The sequence below is a fragment of a genome, unplaced genomic scaffold, assembly GCF_019419815.1.
Source record: "Pyrus x bretschneideri cultivar Hongxiangsu unplaced genomic scaffold, Pyrus_bretschneideri_v1 Contig40, whole genome shotgun sequence".
Classification (NCBI taxonomy): domain Eukaryota; kingdom Viridiplantae; phylum Streptophyta; class Magnoliopsida; order Rosales; family Rosaceae; genus Pyrus; species Pyrus x bretschneideri.
The window spans coordinates 3,867,186-3,884,174 of NW_025999724.1; the positions used below are offsets into that span (position 1 = coordinate 3,867,186).

A 16,989-nucleotide genomic window follows, 5' to 3' on the forward strand; every position below is an offset into this window, starting at 1 on the left:
ATAAAAAATGCGTCCAAGAGTGGGGTAGTCAAGCAGCCCGTCTAGCTCAGTTGGTAGAGCGCAAGGCTCTTAACCTTGTGGTCGTGGGTTCGAGCCCCACGGTGGGCGTCAGCTTATATTTTTAAACTTTTAAATCGCCAAAAAGGACCAATACGCTGCGTTTTGTAAAAAGCGTAGACTAAGTATCCCACATCGACTAAACGCAGTGATATCAGCCCCTTTATATATGTTTTGATGGCTGCGAAATTTGTCCGTACGGGACATCCGATAAAAGTGGAATGATATAGAGAAGATTAGCACGGCCCTAGTGCGAGGTGACATGTATAAATCGAGAAATGATGCAAAATTCTTCAGGATTTTTTGAATCTCGTTTTTTTCAACTAAAAACTAAATGGAATTAAGGTCTCAATTTATTGTGTGAAATAACTTTATTTGATTGCAAAATAAGACCATTTGGACACACAAAATTAACTTCATCTGTGACTCTTTGATAAAGGTATACCTAACCAGGTACGTGAGATCTACATGTATTAATCGAGTGTCAAAAATAAGGTCAGCTTTGTGTGCCTCAATAACATTATTCTTCGATCACAAGTATCGTAAACCCTATTCATCCTTCTTGAAGGCGACGGCTGTAACCTTCAACATGAAATATTCTTACATTTGAACGGTGATTAATTCCAACGGGGTTGCTCAAATGGATGTGCTCAAACCAGTTTTAGCAACCCTATTGACATTCCACTGTGTAATGTGCATTGTGCTTGTTATTATTGTAGTCGATAAGGTGAAGATATCTGAAAGAGGAGCTTTCTGGGAAAATTGGCAACATACTAAGGTATACTTCAAATTCAAAGCACACTTTCTTCAGTAGTTACAGCCCAACGAAAACTCGTACTGCTTCATTTTACAAATCAAATTTGATCAATTTTAAAACATCTGTGTCATGCTACATCGATTAACAGCAGATACAGAAGCGATCAAGGGTTTGCAATCTTGGTCAACTAGTCCTTTTCTTTTGAAACGCAGAATGTATGATTCTGCTTTGAGGATCTAATTTGTCAATCTTTGAAGAACACTCTTCTGCTCTCTTCAAAACAATAGGCAAGGCAGCAACGTTGCTGGGAAATTTATCTTTATGCAATTGCATCCTCTCGAAAGTCTGATCTCCATCGGCCAGTAATGCCCACTTATTCGAACCAACTTGTTCTGCAGCTGCAAAATATACACACGTTAAGAAGTGCTTCCATTGCAACAGCAAGTTTATCGGTAAAAAAAACAAAAAAAAAGGAAACACATGCTACTTTTTTCTCTTTTCAAGTGATATAGGAAAGCAAGTCTTACGACAGATACAAGAAATTCTACACCAGGTACAAATAAAGCACCAATCTTACAGGCAAAAAACAATAAAACAAATTTTTAGAAGTTTTTTTTTTTTTTTTTTTTTAATGAAAAGGGGACCAATTGCTGGCCAAGCCACGACAATTCACTCTTCTGCAGGCCCAGAAGACTCACAGAGCATTTCAGCCACACCTGGCCACCTTCGTGTGATTCACCGGTACCAGGAATTAGACATATTGTTTTATCACTTTAATCTTGCAGCACCAATAGGTGCAAATGTAGTTGAAAAAGACCCATTTATTTTCATCACCTTGCAACCACTGTAACCTTTGCTCGTCATTGTCTCCATCATGATCATACAAAGTTCACTGCGACTCATAATCATTTTTGCTATGTATCAACTACATAACCAGAGACATCATCTCCACCTTCGCATTTCCATTGACACCGACACTAAGATGGCCACTGCGACCACCACCAATGTTGGCTTCAATAACATTTGTACATCACTATGCAATGCAACATAGCAACATACCATTGTTTCAATAATTTACTCCACTCATCAGCGATCACCATGGAAGGGAGAGGAATTTTCTCTCACTTAAGCTTTTCCACCATTGAATCTCCCTTAGTGAGACGGAAAGATAAGCAGACAGCATCGCATTATCAGCCATGTTCGGCGTGTGAGCGCCAATATGCTAGTATGAACTGTATGATCACTACCTACAAAGATGGGTTGCTAAACACTATGTCATTGTCAATGCAAACTTTTCCCATCCATATCATTATTGTCCAGAAACATAAAAATCCATCCAAATCTCTTTGCAGCCACCTAAACAAAATTAGAATTCCACTTTTCCTATAAAAAGACCCCAACTTTTCATTTTCTATTCAAACCTATAATTTTCTCAGCTACCAAACAGACCTTACAGAGTTTCAAACGGTATCAATCTGATAATCACGATATTCATTATACCATAACCCTATAAATTTTACAAAACCCAACACGTTAAGAGGACCGTACCAAAATTTGGAGCTCCGGACGTCCCTGGTCCCGACCCATCCAAAAATACGGGCCGCTGGACGGCGAGAATGGAGGCGACGGTGTTCTTGAGCTGATCTGGTAAAGTTGCTCTGTACTCGAGAACCTTCTTCGCCATTTCATCCACTTGGCGCTCCAGGTCCTCATCTTCCGGGTCGGGTCCGCTTTCGTTCAGCGCCATGCCTCAAATCTAGGTGGTGGTGAGCGAGCGAGTGAGGAGAGTGAGACTCTGTGCGCGAATCAGGTTGGGGTGGGTAATTGTGTTTTAATCTCAATGTCAGGGTTTTTCGGAATTTGAAATTCATTTGGGCTTATCTTTTTGTTCATTACATCCATATTTTTACGCTAAGTGTAAAAAAAATTTGATTAAGCTACGCAATAAGCAACCTAATTTACTATCAAATTTGTTATTTACGATATTTAAATTTAAGATTTCTTACTTTAAGTGAATAGTTCTGAAGGGCTCTTTTGGGCTAATTATAGGTTACAGTTTTTTTAGGTACAACGATATATTTTACATTGAGAGGATGTAGGAGTTCGACTAAGCTATACAATGGATAATTTAATTTGGTATCGAATTCGCCTCTACAACATTCGAACTTAAGATCTTTCACTTATTATACCATTTATTATATGTTTAGGGTGTTTTTTAAATTGAGCCATGAAATTTTAATTTTTCACACTGCTTTTTGAGATTTTAAAATGGTATTAATTTATTTTTTGGTCTTTCGAATTATTTGATTCTTCATTAAATATTTAAATTATTTAATTCATTATTGATGTACTCAAAGTTATTTAGTACTATTATTTAGTGAAGTATTCATTTTCATTTATAAGTAAAATGTTTTAAGTTCGATTTTCACTAAAGGCAAGTTTGAATTACATTATTGCTAGCTCATTGTGAGACTAAGTCCATATCTCTTCCTTAACGTAGATAATATCGTTTTTTCAAAAGAAAAAAAACCGTACTTGATTTGACATGTAGTCTACATTTGTACCAAATTGACTAAAAACTTATTAATTTAGTAGAGAATTAGACGTTCAAGTAGATAAAATGTGTAAATTAATACAATTGCAAAATCAACAAAGAAAAGTACACTATTTTCCTATTCAACTTTCTCAGTAACCAAACAAGAAGTCGACAAAATCCTAACTTTAACCGAACGAAGAGTACGAGGTTGCTCTCCGGCCTACTCGTTCTAAAACCCCAGAAACAGACAATTGACAGACCTTGGAGACTCCGAAACATCACAAGTGTTCACATATATTTCGAACGTACTAATTAATCAGCTGCATTGTCCCTAATCCAACTCTTAATTCCCTTAAAACAAAAAATAAAAATCACACTTCTCTATTTTTTTCTTCCTTTTTTCTGATTGCTTTCAGAGTTTTTCTTATTTCATCTCATGGAAGATTGCTTGTCATCATCTAAGGTGATCCTGATTCTCATCTTTTCAAATCGCTAGTCTGACAGCATTTTTATTCCAATTTATTGTCTTAAAAAATTTCGTTTTAGTCTCATTCATTTTCCAAGGAAACAAATAGAGGGTCAGATTAAAATCTAAAATCCAACTAAAAATTCACTTCTTTCTGATGGGAACTTGTGATTTTTTTTTTTTTTGGTGACACAAATTTTAATTTCCTAACAATTGTAAGAAAAATGTTGAAAACATTACTTGCTGCTGCATCATGCAGAAGTCTCAAAAGATTGTAGGATTTGAAGGTCCATACCGGATGCTAGATTGTTCGGGCAAGGGTGACAAAGCAGGAGTGGTGCGCGAGCTAGAGAAAGGGGTGGAGCCGAATTTAGCTGACTATAATAAGAGAACAGCTCTTCACTTGGCATCCTGTGAAGGCCACACTGAGATTGTTCTTCTGCTTCTTCAGAAAGGTGCTGATGTGAACTCCACAGATCGTTGGGGCCGCACTGTAAGTTCAACCGTGTTTTTTCCATTGATGGGCGAATTTTTCGATTTGGCTCATAAGAAGTACCAAAGCATTTTCTATGACATAGGGTTACATAAATTATAAACATACATAAATATATTGATTGTCACAATTTGTTTAGTTAGAAATATGATCAAAATAAAGGAACACAGAATATAATCAAAAGAAAAATTATATTTTACTTTGAGGATGTTCCGAATATCTTTGTGATGGTTTTTTCCTTCCATCATAATCTTACTGTCTTCCAATTAATACAAATGGTTTGAGAAGCATTTGCTGATATAAATGATATTTTGCAGCCACTGTCAGACGCTCGTAGCCTCAGTCAAGAGGCAATTTGCAAAATATTGGAGGCTAAGGGTGGCATAGATCCGGTACTTAACTTTCCTAATACACTTGTGTTGTCTTGACAGATGACCAACATCTTTGTTTTCTCTGTAGCCTGCAATCTGCATTTCTTTTGAAATGATTAATAATTTATATATAGGTGTTCTTACATATTGTTTGAATGTATGAACTTATTGGAAAATGTAATTTTTTTATATGTTAAAGGTAGGGCTTGATTCCCAGCTTCCATGCTATGAAGTGAATCACACTGAGGTGAACATGGATGAAGCAGCACTTATTGGAGAGGTAAATTTCGTTAATTCATCTTCTTTTGGCAAATAATCAACATGAATTGACCTCAGCGCACTTTCTTTTCTAAATTTGTCCAATAGGGATATATATGTGAAATATCTAACCTCTGGACCTACACATTCTTGGTTTTATATCCCGCTTGCGATACTGCATTTACTTAAAGTACATAGCCCTGCAGGGATCATATGTTGAGATTTATTTAGTGAGGTGGCGCGGTACAGAAGTTGCTGCTAAAACAATCCGTTCCTCCATTGCTTCCTATCCGAAAGTGAAGTGAGTTTCTCTATCTGCATATCTTTGATCTGATGGTTTGTCATCATCTTGTAGATGCCAGAATAAATGGATCATATCAGTTAAAGTAAAAATGTCAGCCATAAGATTATAACATGTACAAATTCGATATAAAGCTGCGGAGAGTTGTAAATTTAATTCTGTATCTTTATTTTCGATTCAAGGAAGTTGAACTAAATTTCTAAATGCAGGAATTTCTTTATGAAGGAACTCGCTTTGTGGCAAAATCTTCGCCACCCTAATATTGTACAATTCCTTGGTGTTCTAAAGCACCCTGACCGCTTGATCTTCCTTTCTGAGTATCTTTGCAATGTCAGTTATCTTATCCAACATTTAACTTTTTTCCTTCGAAATTCATGTTCATGTTTCTTACACCAATGTGAATGCAACAGGGAAGTTTGCATGATATATTAAAAAGAAAAGGAAGGCTTGATCTGCAAACCGTACTTTCTTTTGCTCTAGATATCGCTAGGTACGCATTTACACTACAGCTATGTGGATCTGTAATATAATTTACCATCTTGTACTGTGTTCATGGGTGAACTTTGTTGATTATGCAATGCATACTTACAATGAGTAACCTTGCATTACAGAGGTATGAATTATCTTCATCAGCATAAACCGCACCCTATAATTCATCGGGGTTTGACACCAAGGTACAGCTCAAAAAAATTGTTTACATATTTTGTAAGTCAAAATACACGACTTTCTGCTTAGCAAAGCGCTACGGATTTTGTTCTGCTAATGTTTCTTCTTTGTTCTGTAGAAATGTTTTACAAGATGGAGCTGGGCGACTCAAGGTCACCGATTTTGGCTTAAGCAAAATTGCACAGGAAAATGATGTATCGGGTTATAAGATGACTGGACGAACAAGTTCATGTAAGACATGCATTTCACTCAAAATCAAGTATATATCCCTTAAAATTTTGATGCTTTCTCTGATTTGATCTTGTGATATTTGCTAGATCGTTATATGGCACCTGAGGTTTATCGTCGAGAATCATATGGAACGAGTATTGATATCTTTTCGTTCGCTCTAATAGTCCATGAGGTGAGCTTTAGAAACTTAAGGCTCAAGTAACCTTCATTATAAACACGAAAGTTATTTCTGGAATATCGAAGTTGCCCCTACAGAATGTCATACATAACAATGGCTTTCGCATATATATAGATGTTTCTCGGAGGACCACCTAGTCTGGCAGAGGATCCGGAAAAAATTGCAGACAAGCGCGCATACGAGGATTCTCGACCACCTCTCTACTCTTATCTGCACCCCAAACCGATCAGGACGTGAGTGTTCTTGGACTACTTTAAATATCTCACCGTATCTGATTCTTTAACAACGATAACAATAAACCTTACAGCTACATATATCACAAGCATTATTCAAAAAACAAAGAACTTCTAATAGTTTCTGGTGCTAAGAAATTGCAGTTAAAATATATTGTCTGCATGTACATATTGTTCGCTTAAAGAACTCATCGCTCTCGAATTTGTTTCTAAACTTGCATCTAAAACTAAACTCAGTTCCCTAATGCAAGAGTTTAGAAGCTAAACATAGTGTTTTCGTTTTAAAAAAAAAACCAGTGTTTCTGCTATCTGTGAGGATAATCAACTGTGAAATAAAATAGTTAAGCGTTTTAGTTGTATGATTACAAATTAAATGTTCTCTGCTTTGCGTAATGTAGGCTTCTTAAAGCATGCTGGCACCAGGATCCAGATTGCCGGCCAACGTTCGAAGAGATTATTTTGCAGCTGGAGGAAATTCAAGCTGCCTTTCAGGACAAGATGAAAATGGGAAACTGTAGTGGTGCTTGTGTCATCTCATAAATGGAATTTATGGAAGTCAAATATGTCGAGAAAGTTTACTCTTCTTTTGTGGGTGTGTGTATATGCATGTGGCATTTTATATATAAACTTGTTTACAAGATTAACAGCTACCAATTTATTACTACTTTTACCATCTATTTGTACCATCTCTTTAATAGAAATAGGATCTGCATGCGTTGGCAGACCCTATCTCTATTAGAGAGATGATATGAATGATGGTACAAATAGGTGGTGAGTGTAGCAGTACTGTTTTAGTTATCAGAACCAGGTTCCTTACCTTTGGAAACTCTTACAAATAGTAATGAAAATGTTATAAAATATTGTTAAGGACGAGCGGACAAGCTGTGTGGGTCGTGTAGTCGGTTATCACGCTAGTCTCACTCACTCGAGGTCCCCGGTTCGAACCCAGGCTCAGACATTCCAATTATTCACTTTTATTTGGACATCCTATATTTTCAACCGACAGTAGAGGGAATATAGATATAAATTGAAAATTTAGGAGTGCTCAGAACGAGATTGAAAGTTTAAGGGCAAAGTGAAACAAACCTTATAATTCAGGGGTTATTGCCACCTTTACCCCAAAGAGGAAAATTCATTTAGGAACGTGGTTTAAGAAGTTATTTCGTTCGTTCAAAAAACCAGAAGAAAAACCAGAAGAGCCAAAGTATTACAAGATGATACATACATATGTGAAACATAATCTTCCGTTGAAACAAACATGACATAACTAATAAGGTTCCCTGGTTCTCATAATTTCTATATTTACAAATCTCAACCCCGAGGCTCAATTGTAATGCATCGTACAAATGATGGAAATTGCAGGAAACTTGTCGGTCTGCAGACTCGTGGAGTTATGTTTGGGTGCCTGTATAATGTTTGTGAAGATTATTGTAGCCGACTTTCTCATCCAAGGGTCAAGGTCTAGGCTGGCCATTTTGAAACTGCGGCTCTGACTGGATCTTTCCTTTTGCAGCAAGCCGTGCATGGATTGCTCTTTCATTTGCAAGGGCCTCCTGTACATTGTTCCGAACTGAGTTGCAAAGATCATCAAGGGCTAGCATCGGAAATGGTTCCTCAATAAGAACACCCACCTGCAGAATTTGTAAAATGAACACAAGTGGCATCAGTATTCCATTTAGTTGGAAAATGGAATCGAAATTTAGGGTAGTATAAGTAGTCAAGCAGAGGTCACACATCACAGAGTAGCAGATGCGGTTCTTCCAAATCTTCTGCCACTTTCGAGAATCCAGTTTATTAATTTTCGGGAGTATGAAAGACTACAGGACTAAATATTACACAATTTGCTTCAAAGTTGGCTCCCATGTAAAAGCCGATGTTCTAGAATGAAACATACACGAATGAAGTTCTGATTAATAGTTTAATAGTGAAAGTGCGATCCAGGATGTGTCTTTCTATGGTCTAATACAAGATTAAAAGACTCAGGACGGAACTTTCAAGTTAAAAATCAGAATCCTTCTGCATCTTTCCTAATTTCATACTTACTAAACTAGATCTAACTTAAAAGTTTCATCAAAACCAATGTCGAACACCATTGCGCTCCCATTCTGTTTATACCAAGAATGACTTTCTTAACCGTATTAAAGAAACAAATACAACATATGCAGCAATAAAATGGGAAAATAGTATAAATGCTGGAAAGCAGTCAGAGAAAGGAACATACTTCTTCAATGCAGAACAAAGAAGCGGCACTGATGAAAGTAGCAGGAACCACAATCCAGTGGCAATCATCCCATAGTATGATAGGGAGAGTGAGATTCCATAGGACTAGAAACCTTGAGGTCAAGCGCGTATATGACAGAGGGATGGGAGTACCGATTAGCTGTTCACATACGCCAATTCCTTCATGGAAACAAGAGATCTTTGATTGCTGCATAATGATAAGGTAAGATACTGATTTAGTTTCTTCATCGATAGGCCATGAATGTAGCTCCACAAAACTATTTCTAACGGAAAGTTGCAGATTGTTTAAGAATGAAAATAATACTGTTTTACAGCTGCCAACTGTTTACGGTAAATTTATTCAAGAAACTATGTCAAGTAAATTTGATTGAACTTATGCACCAGAAGGATCATGAGAGGAAAAAAACATATCAAGTAGTAATCTGAGACTCTTATTAATCAAGGAAGGGAAGGGATTACCAACATATTTCTCTGTGATTCCTCCAACTTTAGCAATTGGAGGCTCCGGGAGATGAACTGAATAATGCAGCCGGGTCGATGTTTTGAGTTCAAAACAACTAGCAGATCATCTACTTCAAGCAAATCTTGGAGGTCTCGTCCAATGTCTGAGCCATAAATGACATGACACTGCAATTCAAAGTTAACATATATCATATGATTCCGTTACCAATAACAATCTGATCAAATTACAGTTTCAAGCACAAAAAAAAGAAAAGAAAAGAAACAGCATCGTGTTTTCCTTCAGCTTGGAAAAATAAACAAAACAAAGGTAAGGCTATAACTCATGTTTACTGAGCATTTCTTTACCAATTACACATTCACATCGGGCCTTCAAATAATGTAATGGTTTCCGAAGTTCTAAAACATTGATCAATGTACTAATTGGAAAACACCTTCAAAGTTAGTAAACTGGTTCTCTATTTCGGAAACCCAAGGACTCAATCGTCTAGATATTTAGTTACATGATTTCGTTGAAATCTATATCTTCAAAACACAAAGCACGAGATTACTTTCAATAATCAATTTCTGACAAAAGTACATTTCAAACCCAAATGCCACAAACCTTCAGCGCAACAGGGAAGGCCATAATATACTGCAAGAGTGCCTTCTTGAGCTGTGCATCACCCGAATTCTCAACACTAGAAATGATCTGCCTCGCGAAATCATTAGTCCCTGCAATCACCTCAGTCCAAGCCTTCCTCCCTTCTTCAAATCTTGAATACGAAGCCTCTGTCCTGAACACCAGCAACAGCGCCAATGCCGGCGCTGTGAGCTGGTACGGCAAAGATGAGGACCTCAATAACGGGAAAAACCCCGGAAGCAAATCCAACGCAACTGCTGTATTATAGCTAGCAATCACCACAGCCACCAAAGTAAAAACAATCACCGGGGGTATCAAAGACAAGATGACTCTGGACGAAAGGCTGGAAAGCAAGTGGCGGAGGTGGCGGTAGGAGCTTCTGTGCTGCATCCATTTCTCATGGTCATAAAGTGTTCTGCGCTGTCTCATTCCACGCTCTTGCGTGCGGTCTGCCCAGTCAGGTATGATCCGTAATACATTGATTAGGGTTTCAATTGGAGAGGAAGACGGTGGTGCTGACGGGTTTGGAGTCGGGGATTGTGAGCAGAGGAGCTTGAAGTTTAGGGTTTTTGGTTTGGAGGGAAAGTTTGGAAATTGTAATGGTGAGAAAGTGTTGGAGGCGGAGAAGTTGGAAGAGAGTGAGATTTTGGGGGAGGATTTGATGGGGTTTGGGGATTGCGTCAGCATTGGAGGAGCTAGGGTTTAGAGGGAGAGGGAAGAAGGAAGGGGCATGTTAGGGTTTCACGGAGTGGGAGTGGTAGTTGGAGAGGGAGGGAAGCAGTGAATGGGTTGGTAAAATAACGGTTATGTGTGAAGGAGGTTTTTACACATGTTCATATGTTAGTTGGACTGAAAATGTGATGCTTTTAGAGCTGAAGTGGGGATGCTGGTGGGACCCAACAAGAGTGACAGGCTCATCTGCACCGTCTATTGGGAGGATGGGGTCCCATGCTGGATGACCAGGCTAAATTTTGTGTGACTCTGGAGGGTGCTCACTCAACTTCTCTAGAGGGAGCAATATATACATATAGGCCCTTTAATGAAAATGTTTAGTTGTGAAATTCACTCAATATCACATTTCAACGGTCTAAACTATTTATTTTGTAAGACTTGATTCATAGATCATCCTTGCAAAAAAAAATCAGTTCAATCCGAAACCATTTGTCTATTTAATCATCACGATGAAATTTATGTGTTTTCTTATAACAAAATGTTCGTTAATTTCTTTGAACTCAATTAAATATCTCAAAATATTTTCAATTTAACTAATATTTTGCAAGAATGATTTCTGAGATGCAACTAAAAAAAAAAAAAAAAAAGTTCGCGTGGGCCCATCAAGACATGCAAAGCCTTTACCTGTATTCAGTGGATACATGTCATACATAATACCGATCATCTTAATTAAGCCTATAGGTTGCCCCTTCCCACTGAGTTCAGGCCGGAGTTTGAGTAAAACTTGCCCCCTACCAAAAATAACCCCATATAAACTTAACAAAACGGTAAAATTCTCAGACCGCCGAAATTTCTATACATAGTTAACTGCGTATTACACTAAGTATGTTCCTTTGCACCAGTAGCGCCAAGCTTCTCGATTTTGCTTTCCCGAGGTTGACTCTTTGATCCGAACATGAAGTCTTTCAAAGAACTTTCTGCAGACTCAATAGCTTTCTTAATCTGCCATCACAAACTGCTGCAATTAGACCTCAAAACAGTTATTATACAGCCAATGACAACTACTAATTACCATGACGAAATAACGAGGTATCTGAGTAGTTCATAACAGTCTAGACGGCATGGTACGTTACTAAAGTTGGGTAAAAGTTCTCTCTGCAAATGCCTTCCATGATGTGCAAAACATGATCACGTTTGTATGCATATAAACATTAAACAGTTTTGGCAACCCTGAAAGCCTACAGGTTACTCACGATCTTTATCAAATATTCTGGCTGTTACTTCAAACTTTAACCTCTTATTGATCTCCCCACAACCTCCCATCCTTCTGTGAATATATCATTCACATTATATCGCGCCACTTTTGCTAAGAAGCAGTGACTATTTTCATGACACCACCAGTTTCTATCTCCAGAAAATTGGCCACTTATCCGTTTTAGCATCGAATAGTTCTTCTAATTGAAAACAAGTCATTCCTAACCGATAAATGCTGATACTCTACATTCACGGAGGAACAAAAGGTGCTTGATATTCTACCAGACAAAGCAATTCAAGAGCATTCCCAAATCACATTTTCTCCAGCTTTTTACAATACCAACTTCGTCATGAATAATTAGATCTAAATACCAAAACATTTGTAATTAGACAGCGGTAACTACACAAGCAGAAAACTACCCGAATTCTCACTCACGTTATCATTTTGTTAATGAAAAAAATCGATGCAAAGCGAAAGCAAAATATACCCAATTAGTCCAATTACACAACCCACATTCATTCTCCAACTAGCAACTGTGAGTTATTATTTAAGTTGGGAGGGTTAAATGGGTCTATCTGTTCGATTTGGAGGTCGGATCCCCTCCCAGTGATCTAAACTATCTCCCATCCATATCCGAAGAGTGATCCTATCAGCAACAGCAAATCCATCAACCCGAAATCGAAAGCTCCCCAAAATTTGTGAACTAAAATTGCACATCCGAGAAATTAAGTTGGAACCCAAAGATTAAAATTTCATTTTCTTCCTACCCTTTTCACAACAAGATCAAAGTTTGATTTTGCGGGAAGAAAAAGGAACTTACAGGGTCGACAGCGTTGGGCTCGGAGCCGTAACCAGCAGTCAAGAGAAAATAGGAAGCAATGACTGTGGCCACCATGGTCGTCCGTCCTCCTCACCAGCCTTTCGGTTTTTGAGTTCATCGTGATCCTTTTGCTTTTGCTTTCGTTTGGATTCTCTGGAACGAAAAGGGTTTAAGATGGAGATTTTTGAGAGTTGATTTTAGAGAAAGACAGGGTTTTTCATTTTTGGGAGGCGAAGAAAGGATTTTGGAGGAAAACGGTTTTCATTATTTATATCTACATTTGCCTTAAATGTAGCAACGATCCGGCATTTTACCTCTAGTTTCGTTTTGATATCTAAATTCGCATATTAGTTTTTTTAGCCTTTGATTTTAACAATGTATTGTCACCATTAGTTTTTTTCCACCAACTCTGTCAACTTTCCCATTAAATTTGATGATATATTACGAACTTCAACTTAAAACTTCCTAATATATTCTTAAATTTAATGTGAAAAAGACGGCATTCAAAGGTCAATAGTCCAATACATTGTAAAGTTCAAGGACTAAAGAAACTAACATGTGAATTTAGGAACTAAAATTAAACTAGGATAATGTTCAGAAATCATTGCTACAATTAAACATTAAATAATAGGAAAACTAACAAAAAAGTCCAAAAAAACTTTAGTTTTAATGAAAAATGGCAAATAAATGTGTAGTGAATAGTACCAATGAAAGGTAAAAATGTGATTTTTCGTTAAAAGTGAACATTATCATTCATGAGTGTTTCTTTATAACTCCCTTAAATAAATTAGACTTTTTTTTTTTGGTATGAAAAGACCATTATACTCTTAAATTTGTCAGAAAAGAAGACATATTAGACAAAAAGACCACTCACACAATGCAAAGTAAAGTTGGAGAACGAGAGAAACTAATATAAGAGTTTAGAGACGAAACTAAACATGAGGTAACATTTGATACATCACTCTTTACCTCTTTTATTATTATTATTATTATTATTATTATTATTTTTTACTTTTGTCTTAATTTCCTTTGATAATTCATTTTGCTAAAATAACTTCTTTTTTTTTTTAACACGATAGAGTTCTTTTAGATGAGACTCTTGATAAAAACTTTGCCATAAATTTGAACTCAGAGAAAAACTTATCCCCACACCAAAACATACATAGTTTTTATTAGATAAAATATGTTTTCATTTCATTAGAAAATAATCTTACACTTTGAGTATTTATATACAAGTATATTGTAACCTCTAGACAAACAGAAGGTAACTATCAAACAGAAATCCTAACCACTAAGTAATATCTCTAGATAGTGTAGTTACAATATTATCCTTTATATTCCATCCCCCCCCCCCAACAAAATGAAGCTGAGGTACTCGAAGCTGAAGTTTGTCACAGAGATACAAAAACCTGGACTTGGAAAGAGATTTGGTACAGATGTCTGCCACCTGATCTTGAGTGCAAATGAAATGCACAGAAATCTGCTTGGCCAAAACTTTTTCCCAAATGTAGTGATAGTCGATTTCCACATGCTTGGTCCGAGCATGAAAAACGGGATTCTTAGCAAGAGATATAGCAGAAATGTTATCACACCATAGTTGAGGAGAGTTAGGCAAGGAATAACCAATGTCAACAAGCAATTTACAAATCCAGGTAAGTTCAGAAGCAATGTTTGCAAGTGATCTGTACTCGACCTCAGTGGAGGAGCAAGCGACCATTGGTTGCTTCTTAGCACTCCAACTAATTAAGGAGTTGCCCAGAAAAACACAATAACCTCCGATGGATCTTCTGTCAAGGGCACAACCGGCCCAATCAGTATTAGAAAACGATGTGGTAGTTAGAGGAGTAAAACACTTGGAGAACCATAAACCAAGATTGATGGAACCTTTAAGATACCTGAGAATGCGCTTAACATCCTAAAAATGAGAAATCATGGGGCTATGCATGAATTGGCAGACAAGGTTGACTGCAAAACTAAGATCTGGTCGTGTCCAGGTAAGGTACTGAAGAGCACCAACTAAAGAACGATACTCATTTACATTATCAAGTAAGGGAGACTCATGATCAAGTGTAAAAGTGCTAAGGGGTGTGCTGCATGGTTTAGCCCTGACCATATTTGCTTTGGATAGCAAATCCAAGAAATACTTGGTCTGAGATATAAAGATACTTAAAGAAGATCGTTTGACTTCAATGCCAAGAAAGTAATGTAGAGCTCCAAGATCTTTGATAGGAAATAAAGAACTAAGTTGTTGGATCACTTGTTTACATGCTCCAACATTAAGACCAGTGACCAAAATGTCATCCACATAGATGAGAATGAAAACCAAATCGGGAGCCTTTTTAATAAACAGAGAATGATCATTGGGAGATCTTACAAAACCAAGAGAGTGAAGAGCCCCATGGAGCTTCTCATACCAAGCTCGCAGAGCTTGTTTTAAACCATACAATGATTTGTGCAAGTGACACACATGAGAGGGCTTAGTAGAATCTTCAAAACCAGGAGGCTGGTGCATGAACACTAATTCAGATAGGCTACCATGTAAAAATGCGTTACTAACATCAAGTTGGTTTAAGAACCAATCATATTGAGCTGCAAGAGTGAGGAAAGGCCGAATAGTCACTGGTTTGGCAACATGACTAAATGTTTTTGTATAGTCAAGACCTTCCTGTTGGTTGAAACCCTTTGCAACTAACCGAGCTTTATACCTGTCGACAGTACCATCAGGTTTCCTTTTAATATGAAACACCCATTTGCATCCTACAACATTCTGTGAAGAAGATTTAGGAACAAGGGACTAGGTTCCAGCAGTGAGAAGTGCAGTGACTTCTTCCTGCATTGCTTGGCGCCAATGAGGATACTTTGAAGTTTGAAGATAGGTTGTAGGTAGACAATCCATTGAAAGATGAGAAGTTAAGGGGTGTTTAGTAGCAGTGAGGGCTTTAGGCTTGAAAATTCCATATTTGGACCTTGTTTACATTGAGTGAGTGTTAATGGGTTGGGTGGGGTTGGTGGTTATGGGTTCTGAGACTGCTACGAGAGGGATGGAAGGGATAGAGTGTAAAGATGAAGGGGAAGGTAAAGGGGAAGTTGAAAGTTGTAGTGGGGAAGTGGTAGGTGAAGTGGTAGGTGAATAATGAAAAGTAAAATTTAAAGTGGAAGGAATGGAGGATACGGAGCTAGAAGGTAAATTTGTGGTAGGTGTGTGAGGCAATATATGATGAAAAGGAAAGCTAGATTCATTAAACAAAACATGTCGGGAAATGTCTAGTCTTTTGGTGGTAATATCAAGACGCTGGTACCCCTTGTGATTCAAGCTATAGCCAAGAAAGACACAAGCCTCCAACTTGGAGGATGTATAAGGCTTTAACCAAGGGAAACAAGCACATCCAAATACTTTCAAAAAATCATAATTGGGTGATCGATGAAACAGTGATTCCCAATGAGATGATCTAGAAACTGTAGGTAATCAATTTATGAGATAGATTGCAGTGGCAAAGGCCTCAACAAAGTAAATGTGAGGAACTTTAGAAGCTGCCAAAAGAGTTCGAGCAGTCTCCATTAAATGGCGATGCTTGCGTTCTACACACCCATTTTGTTCAGGGGTGTGTGGACAGGTAAGTTGGTGCTGAATGCCGTGTTGAGCCAAGAAAGTTGAGAAAAAAGTACTCAAGAATTCATCACCAGAATCAGACCTTAAGGCAATAATTTTGTGCACAAAGCATTTTCAACCATAGATTTGTATTGAATAAAAGTGGACAGTACATCAGACTTGTATTTCAATGGATAGAAGAAGCAATATCTTGTATAGTCATCCACAAAAATGACATAGTACTTGAAACGTTGATAAGATGTGACGGGTGAGGGGCCCCAAACATCAGTATGAATGAGTTCTAAAGGCTTGCTAGTTGTAGAAACAGTAGATACAAAAGGAAGCCGAGAGCATTTGCCTAACGCACAATCTGAGCAGAAAAACTTAGCAGCATTAGGTAAAATTGAAATACAAGATTGAGATACTAGTTTATTAACAATTTTCACAGAGGGGTGACCCAATCTGCTGTGCCAGAGATCTCATGAGGCTTTCACAGAGGTTGTAAGAGCTTTAGGAGAACCAATTGGTGATGATGAGAAAAGAAATGGATAGAAACCATGCTGAACAGGTCCTTTAAAATGCATCTTCCCCGAAGAAAGATCCTTCACAGTGAAGTGAGAAGGATGAAGATGCAATGAGCAATGATTGTCAATCAGAAACTGATTTGCAGATAAAAGATTGTGTTTTAAATCAGGAACATATAAGACTTTATTTAGATTAAACACATTATTGGGAGTATGCAAAACAGTAGAATTAGAGTGAGTGATGGGCAAACTTTTGCCAT

General features: G+C 37.5%; 3 protein-coding genes and 2 non-coding genes across 6 annotated transcripts; 3 read left to right on the top strand and 2 right to left on the bottom strand.

The window, feature by feature from the left end:
- Positions 1-35: 35 nt before the first annotated feature.
- Positions 36-108, top strand: TRNAK-CUU. The gene has a single exon. It is a non-coding gene; the product is annotated as a tRNA-Lys (tRNA).
- A 141-nt stretch (positions 109-249) lies between these two features.
- On the top strand, positions 250-350 carry LOC125469193. The gene has a single exon (XR_007251540.1). It is a non-coding gene; the product is annotated as a U6 spliceosomal RNA (small nuclear RNA).
- Positions 351-819: 469 nt separating this feature from the next.
- LOC103932515 lies at positions 820-2,647 on the bottom strand. Of its 2 annotated transcripts, none has more exons than XM_009342139.3 (2): positions 2,363-2,647; positions 820-1,206 (listed from the first exon to the last, which is right to left on the bottom strand). In XM_009342139.3, the coding sequence occupies exons 1-2, from the start codon at positions 2,559-2,561 to the stop codon at positions 998-1,000; spliced, it is 408 nt and encodes a 135-aa protein (XP_009340414.2). In that variant the 5' UTR covers positions 2,562-2,647; the 3' UTR covers positions 820-997. The 2 variants fall into 2 exon arrangements, with proteins under 2 accessions (XP_009340414.2, XP_009340413.2); XM_009342138.3 differs by having other exon boundaries at positions 820-1,212; positions 2,363-2,637.
- Positions 2,648-3,573: 926 nt separating this feature from the next.
- On the top strand, positions 3,574-7,257 carry LOC103932528 (integrin-linked protein kinase 1-like). The gene is made up of 12 exons (XM_018643798.2): positions 3,574-3,813; positions 4,076-4,309; positions 4,627-4,701; positions 4,880-4,960; positions 5,145-5,239; positions 5,449-5,569; positions 5,650-5,729; positions 5,851-5,913; positions 6,024-6,136; positions 6,223-6,308; positions 6,429-6,547; positions 6,946-7,257. The coding sequence occupies exons 1-12, from the start codon at positions 3,787-3,789 to the stop codon at positions 7,085-7,087; spliced, it is 1,236 nt and encodes a 411-aa protein (XP_018499314.2). The 5' UTR covers positions 3,574-3,786; the 3' UTR covers positions 7,088-7,257.
- A 495-nt stretch (positions 7,258-7,752) lies between these two features.
- On the bottom strand, positions 7,753-10,691 carry LOC103932514 (UPF0187 protein At3g61320, chloroplastic). Its single transcript, XM_018643802.2, has 4 exons — positions 9,852-10,691; positions 9,248-9,415; positions 8,769-8,975; positions 7,753-8,178 (listed from the first exon to the last, which is right to left on the bottom strand). The coding sequence occupies exons 1-4, from the start codon at positions 10,554-10,556 to the stop codon at positions 8,002-8,004; spliced, it is 1,257 nt and encodes a 418-aa protein (XP_018499318.2). The 5' UTR covers positions 10,557-10,691; the 3' UTR covers positions 7,753-8,001.
- Between the last annotated feature and the right edge of the window lie 6,298 nt (positions 10,692-16,989).

Excerpts from the sequence above, each read along its gene's own strand:
- LOC103932515 (XM_009342138.3), bottom strand. The coding sequence starts at position 2,561 with ATGGCGCTGAACGAAAGCGGACCCGACCCGGAAGATGAGGACCTGGAG. Across the intron at positions 1,213-2,362 it reads GTCCGGAGCTCCAAATTTTG|CTGCAGAACAAGTTGGTTCG; the intron begins GTACGGTCCTCT and ends TATATTTTGCAG.
- LOC103932528 (XM_018643798.2), top strand. The coding sequence starts at position 3,787 with ATGGAAGATTGCTTGTCATCATCTAAG. Across the intron at positions 3,814-4,075 it reads ATTGCTTGTCATCATCTAAG|AAGTCTCAAAAGATTGTAGG; the intron begins GTGATCCTGATT and ends TGCATCATGCAG. Across the intron at positions 4,961-5,144 it reads AAGCAGCACTTATTGGAGAG|GGATCATATGTTGAGATTTA; the intron begins GTAAATTTCGTT and ends ATAGCCCTGCAG.
- LOC103932514 (XM_018643802.2), bottom strand. The coding sequence starts at position 10,556 with ATGCTGACGCAATCCCCAAACCCCATCAAATCCTCCCCCAAAATCTCA. Across the intron at positions 9,416-9,851 it reads CCTTCCCTGTTGCGCTGAAG|TGTCATGTCATTTATGGCTC; the intron begins GTTTGTGGCATT and ends TTTGAATTGCAG. Across the intron at positions 8,976-9,247 it reads AATCACAGAGAAATATGTTG|CAATCAAAGATCTCTTGTTT; the intron begins GTAATCCCTTCC and ends ATCATTATGCAG.